This window comes from Pygoscelis adeliae, unplaced genomic scaffold (assembly GCF_000699105.1).
Source record: "Pygoscelis adeliae isolate BGI_AS28 unplaced genomic scaffold, ASM69910v1 Scaffold14, whole genome shotgun sequence".
NCBI lineage: Eukaryota > Metazoa > Chordata > Aves > Sphenisciformes > Spheniscidae > Pygoscelis > Pygoscelis adeliae.
This window is the reverse complement of record NW_008825109.1, coordinates 13,353,952-13,362,271: the sequence shown is the minus strand read 5'-3', so window position 1 is coordinate 13,362,271 and position 8,320 is coordinate 13,353,952. Positions and strand designations below refer to the sequence as shown.

At 37.5% G+C, this 8,320-nt stretch overlaps 1 protein-coding gene across 1 annotated transcript in view; it reads left to right on the top strand.

The window, feature by feature from the left end:
• Window positions 1-7,399, top strand: part of LOC103920132 (chromosome unknown open reading frame, human C21orf91) — an 18,120-nt gene extending 10,721 nt beyond the window's left edge. The window contains exons 2-4 of the mRNA XM_009327793.1: window positions 2,660-3,190; window positions 5,837-5,899; window positions 6,360-7,399. Coding sequence (XP_009326068.1) covers window positions 2,660-3,190; window positions 5,837-5,899; window positions 6,360-6,520 — 755 coding nt within the window. The 3' untranslated portion in view covers window positions 6,521-7,399. The remainder of the gene's footprint in view (window positions 1-2,659; window positions 3,191-5,836; window positions 5,900-6,359) is intronic.
• The last annotated feature ends 921 nt before the right edge of the window (window positions 7,400-8,320 follow it).

Genomic DNA, 8,320 nt, shown 5'->3' with positions numbered 1-8,320 from the left:
GTTTTGGGGGAAGGAGGGGATGCAAGGGACAATAAGGAGAAGTAAGAACTTGGTAGGTATGTTTGATTTTTGAGTTGGGAGAAGGGTGATATCCTGAGAGCAAAACAGATGTTAGGGCCTATTAGCAGCCGTGAACTAGAAACAGTCTGAGCAAAACTGCATTTGCCCCAGACGTACTAACTGTGCTTTCTGCAGTTCTCTTCCCTCTTCTTCACCAAATCTTCAAGTATTTGCTGTAGACAGGATTACTCTGTCCTGTGATCAGAAGACATTGGCTTCATTCATTCATCTTACGGTCAAATTGTTCACTGGGTTCCTGAGCGTTATTATATAGAAAATTGTATAAAACTTGCTTTTCAGCCCATCTGATGACCTTTTCTGTAGGTAAAAGAAAGCACTGTGAGCATCAGCAGCGTAGCATGTTGAAGAATCACTTGGGTAAAGCAAATAACATTGAACAAATCAGTCTGGTTTTGTAGGGTTTGCGATGTTGTGAATATATGCCTTGTAACTTCAATTGACAGTGTTTGCTCTTCCTTGATGGCTTAAAGATTGAAGAGTTTCCATAATGCTACTTGAGTTAAGCAGACTTGATATATTTAAACTGTACTGGTAAGTCATGAAAACAAATTACTTGTCTTTCCTTGTTTTCGCTAGAAATGTTTATTTTGGGTTTTTTTTAAGTCTCTGTAGAGATAGAGAGGGAAAATAGCCTTGCAGGTAGGCCGCAGATCATGGAGACCTTAAGAAAAGTTAGTGAATGTCTATTTGCTGAAAGAGGTTGAAAGATATTTTGAGGTGTAGAGTGAGAATCTTGACTCTGTACCCATGAAGACATCATCTGTCTTTGTATTTTGCTCAGGAACTTTCTTCTTAAAAGGTGCCTCTGGTTAGGATGTGTTTTTTGTTTGTTCTAATGCTTAGTTCATGTACAGAAGGAGTGTCTGTTCTCATGACCTTACCTTTCTCCCCTACTGCTAAGAACAAAATAAATTCCACCACTGTCCTCTTTCATTTTCCACTTTTTGTCATTTTGCCACATAAATTTTGTGTATGCTCTTACAAACACGACCAGAACAGTAATGCTCTTGACTTTCAACGCTGCCCAAAGAGTGGAAAATCAAAAATTTATAATGGCTACTCTCAATGTTTGAACTCTCCAACTTGAAACACCAGTTACCAGCAAGTGAGACAATCAAAATTAAGTACTTGTATTTGTTTTCAGTAGTTTCATGTTAAGAATTTTCTTTGTAGGTTAGTTTTGAGAGTAGTTCGGGATTTTGCAGAATTTAATCACTTAAAAACAGCTTATCCCTTGTTAATCATTTGAGGTGGGGGTCTTAAAGTCTACCACAATAATTTAAGAGGGTAAGTCAGATATAACAGAGAATTGTTGTAACGTGTAGCTTTCTGCTAATTGCTCATTGAAGTCTCTGTTACCAAATTTTGTTACCTGTTGCATTTCATGTTTTTTCTTTTATTTTAACCACTTTTATCTAAAAGGTAAAAGGTATCTAAACGGCAAAATGGCTGCAGCTTGGTTCATGTTGTGTTTCAAAGATGAAATTACATTATCAAACATTGATTTAAGTATTCTGGCTTTAGTAAACATTGAGCACTTTCAACCAGTGGTTCACAGGTATATTATTTGTTATTTGCAATGAGGAACTTGTTTGACAGAATTGTTTTCATTATATTGGGAACTTCTCAAGTAGTGTACTGGGTGTTGTGATAAATGTTGAACTGTTCAATATTCTGGACTTGGATACTGAATCTGCTGCGTAGGTGAATCTGAAGAAAAATAAATATCCACTGAAGTTGCAGAAAGTAATTTTGTACTGGAGTACTATTAACTTTCTGAAATAGTCATTTCTCATACCATCTGTGTTCACTCACCAACTGTAGATCTTCACAGATTGTGTTCCTTTTTAACATGTCAATCATTATCAGTTACTTTGAGGTTTGAGTAAGTTACCTGCTATAGCTATATGACTAGCCTTTGAAGGAGGACAAGCAAAGAGGAGAATAAACATCCATCTTACATGAAATTAATTTTGGGACAGTTTAATGTTGGCAAATGTTGACAGAACTTGCTTCTCTAGCTAGGCTACAGGCTTGTACCAATGCAAAATAATAAACTAAGACTGAAGTCTGAATTACATCTGACCACTTGGATGACACAAGCCTGCACACTGCAGTATTTGTTGAGCAGATGGCTCGTAACGTTATCCATAGAAGATGGGAGCATGAATGACTGCTCTCAAACTGCTCTTCAGTGTTGTTCTATAGAACTTTCTGATATGTAGTTGGGATGATTTTACTTCTACAGCTTATACGCTTGTGTATAGGTGTGATACAATACGTACGCAGTTAGCAGTTTACTTCATCTGTGTTATCATCCAAGAGGAACATGCAGGTAATCTAGAAGTCCTGCACTAGAGATTACTGTGTGCAAAACACTTTGTATGCTAAGGACTCAAGACTGAGTGGAATTTCAAAAAATTTGAGTATCACATATCCTGGTTTACTTCAGTCATTAGACTGTTAATAGGAAAACATCAGTTAAGTTTTTGTCTTCTTGGTTGCTTGTGAGTAAAGATTTTGAAAAACTAGTTGAGCATACGGTAAGTGTGAACTCTTTTCTATTGTGTCTTTACAGGAGTACCAAAGTCAGATCTTCTACATACACGATCTTTAAGGGGGCACAGAGACTGCTTTGAAAAATTCCACTTAATAGCAAATCAGGACTGTCCGCGATCAAAGCTCTCTAAAAGTCCATATGCAGAAGTAAAAAACATCTTGAGCAAAAAAATTAACTGGATCATCCAGTACGCACAAAACAAAGATTTAGACTCTGATCCCGAAAGCTCAAAAACATCCCAACACCAGCTTTTTAACTTCAGACAGACTGATAGAAAATTGCTCCCACAGTTTGACTCCCCAGTACCTAAATACTCTGCAAAATGGATAGATGGGAATTCTGGAGGCATCTCGAGCTGCTCACAAACCCTTTTGGAACAAAGAGAATCCACTGATTTCAGACTTGGTGTGTTACAAGAAACAGGTGCTACCTTCTGTTGCAGCAGTGTTTTCTGGTCTAATCACAACCAAGCCCAGAAAGCTGAAAAAGCTGAAGGTGGTTCACTCACCAGTGATCATAGAAGGCATCCTCAGTACAGCAGGGAAGAACGTAAGTATATATCTATTTACACGCAACCTAGCAAGCCAAGGGCATTCTTCGAAATATCTCTTGACCACTTCGTGTCCCCACAGGGCATTAACTGACAGCCTGAAATGCAGCTTTTAACAGTTGGGAGTTACTGTAAAATCTGTGAAGAAAAAGGCTACACGGCTAAGCAAATAGTGTGGAGGGTATGGTTGGTGTGTGGGTTTTGTTTGTTTGTTTTAATTTTCCTGTTAGTTATACCACAATGTGATACAGGACATGCCTAATTTACACCAAAAAAAATTACTGTTACAGTTGACTGCAGTCACTTTAATGTGTTGGTCCTGGCAGTTGCACAGTCCTGCCTGTGGAGATTACTAAGCTCCTGAAAACAACTCTCTTATTGAACTTGTGTGGTGCCTTGAGTTACATTTTACAGAGAGCTGCCCTAAGCAATAGGGGAAATTAGAGGTAAGGTAGCAGAGCAAACTTGTGAAACAACATGAAAAATTAAACATTCTCAATAGTAGCAGACTTTCCTTGTGCATTTTACTAGATGATTTTTCTTCTGTTTATTGAGCATAAGAAAATGGGAAGGCCCTTATTCCACCATGTCCTCTTAAAGGCTGCAGCGGCAGACCTGAGCAATTCTTTTGATGACTCTGGTGATACTGAAAGCAGCAGAAAATAAGTTTTCCTCTTATTTAAGAAGAAGGTCACTAAAAGAAGTATTTAGAAGAACCTAGGATATTGTAGTGTCTCTGGAATTGGCCTACATGAAATGTGTTAGGAGTAAGTTCCTAGAGATCTCTGCAGTTACCATCCTGCTTTTAGAACAGTGCCTGGCCCTAAACTGGAGTACATCCACTCTTCTGTAGATGAGAAAAGTAATTGGAGAGGGTTTCTGAATTTCAGAAGACCTGAGAAAGGAGACAAAAAGGCTGGTAAAATATTCAGTGGAAAATTAGGTAATGAAAAAGAAGGTAATAAGGGAATTCAGAATGTCAGGAGAGTGAGAAAGAGGTACTGTAAAAAGTTGGAATCGGTTTCTTTAGGCTCCCTTTTTTTAACAAAGTAACAAACCTGTCCTTGCAAAGTTCAGTAATTTCACATTCTTTATAAAAGGATTTTATTTAACTGCTGTATGATGCTTCATATTGCATTTGTAGTGAATTAGTAGTCTTAAAGCCATAAATCAAAACAGATATACTGTGTTGTTTGACCACCTGTCCTGTGGAGTCATAAATTGGGATTAAATAAATCAGGACAGCAGATAACAGAGGAATTATGAAAGCTTGACCTGGTTTATGGGGTTATCTAACTGAAGTTAGTCACTTGGAATTTATCTCTCTGATCTCTGATTTTTGGGACGGGGGAACATAAAGCTCTTTTGAGCACGATAACAGATTTTTTTTTCTTCTGTCATTACTGCATGAAGTACTTTTGAGGCATTTTTGTATTATAAGGGGTTTTTAATCTTTTTACAGTATTTTATTTAAATTTGGTGTTCTGTTCCTTCTCCCTTTCCCTTCTGTATCAGAATTATGTTATATGAAACAGTCCTGTCCTGACACACACAAAAAATGTGTGAACCTGCCTATCTGCTACAGTTGGTGAAATGTTGATGAAAATAATGAAAAAATGGGAAGTAACATCCTACCACTTGAGAATAGAAAGCAGGGGGGAAATTCTTGAATTCCTTTTTAAAGCTGTCAATTACTATCTTAAATCCAATCAGGGTTTTCATGGAGCTTAAAAAGTGTTGAAGTATGGTAAGATACGAGAAAGGAATCTTCTGTTCTATCAATAGCTGAAGGTAGGAAGGAGCACCACTGTACCTGGCTGTTGGAGGAGAAAGGTGGATCTCTTTCTCTCTTAAAGGGCCTTATGTCTTGAGTAACAAGTAGGCTATCTTAGCTATTGCCAACTTCTTTGGTTTGGCAATAGCAAGAGAAAGTTAATATCCTACAACTGCAAGATATGAGAAGGGTTGAAAGGGAAGGCTTAGAATAATCAAATAGTCCTGTGGGTAAGTAAAAAACACCCTTTTCAGAATTTATGCTTTAAATTTACAGTGTAGAAAATTCTTGCACTGAGAAATCTCTGGACAAAAGCTGTGTGATTGCAGTGTAGGTTTTTCTTAAGTATGCAGTGAGAGCTTTGCTAAGCTGCAGCATTGTTTAAAAACAATTTAAAAATTTTCAGCTGCGTGCTGAAAATTCTGTCCAGAAGTCGTTTCCTGTAGGCTTGCAAACATAGCAGGACTTGCCTCAGAATTGTCTACTTGCCCACAGTTAAACAGACGTACTTGCAGGGTTTACACTGTGGAAACCATGTTTTGCAGTCAGAAGAAGGTAAAGTATTTAAAGGTGTCAAGCAATTTACAAGCAATTCCGATTGTGGACACTTCTGTTTTGAGGGCTTGAGTTTCCAGCTTTTTGATGTTGAAGAAGGCGCTTTCCTATGGAGTAAATCCTCGTCTATGTCAACATAAAAGAGAGAATTTTCAAACTTTCCACAAATGCCTGGTAAATAATGTTGCCTCTCACTTAACTGCCACACATCTGTTGATTATTAGGATGCAAATGATGACAATTTGAGAAAATGGGAGTCTGCTTAGGGATGCTTATGTGACTTCGGTAGTAGTAATAACAGATTTTATTGTTACAGTGACTATGATGACTCCTGGAGAGTTAAAGCAACTTAATGAAAAACTGCTCAAGCAAATCCAGGGTGAGAATTTTTCAATACTCTCTGTTTTGGGTTTGTGCTGCCTTGTAATAAAGATCTTGTTTAAAAAACAAATTGCAATGGCTTTATCAGATAAGTTTTGAACGGAAATCTCTGTATATCATGTTTCCATGTAAAACAAACTTCTAGGTGCTTTTATTATGTAACCTCCTTGGGCATTGCAAAATGGCACTTCAATACAGTATTTTCTTTAAGTGTTTTGACTGGAATCAACTTCATTTTGAGTTACAAACTGATCCACCTTGGCTCAGGTCACCTAAAACCATAAACTGGTGGTCCCGTTCAGTTTACAACGCGTACACCAAGCTGTGCTGAAACCAGAAAAAGTGGTTCATGAGCCCGCTTAAATGCCCATGCCTCTGTCACAGGAATGTTCAGCACTGCTTCTTAACTTTCTGACAGTACAGGGACCAAGTGCATTAACCTAATAATGTTCTTGCAGATGTGTTTGAAGAGCTGACGCAGCAAGTCCAAGAAAAGGATTCCTTGGCCTCAGAGCTCAACGTCCGCAATATTGCTATTGAGCAGCTGCTGAAGAACTACTCCAAACTGCCGTGTCTACAGATGGGACGAGCAGGGATGAAATCAAATGTCCCCATCTAAAGGGGATACAACTTCTATCCCCCTATAGAGCTAACTTTCCCTAAGAGCTTTGATAACCGTTAAGTACAGCTGCACAGATATTTAGAAGCTTTTGGGGAAACTTGGGCAGCTTTCTCTTTGCATTCGTAATCCATGAGAAGTCTTATTCCACTTTGGTTTTAACTAAAAAGGCAAATATTTTAGATATTAAAATCTACTGTAAGAACGTTTATTCACACTTGGGGATTTTTTTTTTGCCCATAACTACGCATGAGCCTTGAAATGAATTCTGTGGTTTGCTGATAATAAAATTGTTTCTAACAAAGAATGACGTAAAGCTTGTAAACCTGCCTCCTTCATACAGAGGAAAAATAAAAATTTGAGTGTTGATCAGGTCTGATCATGTTACATCCAAGAGAGCTTTAAGGGGAGAACAGTATTAATGAAACTCATGTTTTCTTATTTATTATGAGCAATATTTTATTATTGAAATTTTATACTAAATAAAATATCACTATTTTAGGTACTTTTCCAGATCTCTTTATAAAATGTCTGAACTACTCAGTGTAATGTTTATGCCTTGTGTATGATTGTTTATCCTTTTTCAGGTCTGTATCTTTCATGATACAATTCAAAAAAAAAAATCTTGTTTCCCAAAGAGATGAATTTCACATGTTAATGAAAAAAATGTGGTGGTGCATCACTTATTTTTATCAGCTTTATAACTGAAGAATTTGGTTCATGAGATGTTTAAAGAAAAAAAGGCACAGCACTTCTTTAAATGGAAAAAAAAAAATCCATACTTTGGTTTTAATGCATAGAAGTTGAAGTTGTTTTATATGTGTGAAATTTTCAGTGCTGAAAAATTACTTCAAAGAAACTAAATAAATTTGTAATACTACATTACCTTGTTATGAGTTTTTTATAAAGTTGGATCAGACTATGATAAAGTGTTTCCACTTTGAAATGCAAGTAGTAATGACACATTATAAAACAGAACATCCTCTGCTTTTTTAAAACTTCTATCAGTCTACTGTACTGAGAAATCTTAGTTAATCTTTGCCAAAAAGACTGTTTGTAGAGCTGCATTTGTGTAACTGAAAGTTGCTGAGTTGCACTGAAGTAGTCAGGGGTGGGGGGAGAAACTTCCTCCCCCACACACTAAAGTCTTTGTGCTTTCTGATTTTATCCCTTCAAGTGAAATCAGGGAGTAATTTATATAGCTCAGCTGAAAGAATGACTAGCACGAAGAAAGGTTAAGATTTGATTTTAAAATCAAACTGAGAAGGAAGCCAAAGTTCAGACTAGGTTTATTGGTGGCCCTCCCTATAGTGATATCTGGACTACATAGGGCAGGTTGATTAATTTTACTTTTTTTTTTTTCCATAACGCCTTTCTGGAAGGGTCCTGAAAGGCGTTTGGAACAGCTCGAGGGTATGCATGAGTGGGGACTTGAACTTCTCTGTCGGAGTGTTTTGTGGTTTAGGAGGGAAGAAATCAGTAGTGTCATTGCTTGCGTATGCAAGTGGGCCTGTAAGTAAATGTGTACCAGCTAATCCCTAATTACAGGTGTCAGAAGAAGGATTAATCCCCATGTGCAAGTCTATAAACCTTATTAATACAGTGCTAACATAACTGCAAGTGTAAGGTGAGAGGAGAAATACTGTTGTTACTCAATCTGTGAAAGTGACCGCCATACAGTCCGAGTGAGAATTCCCCAGGTGTCTGGTCAGACTGATAAGGGTCTCGATTTCACTTCAGCGTATAGTGAGGAGAATTAAGTTGTACTTCCACTTCTGCTGCTTGCTCTTGTGGGAACTA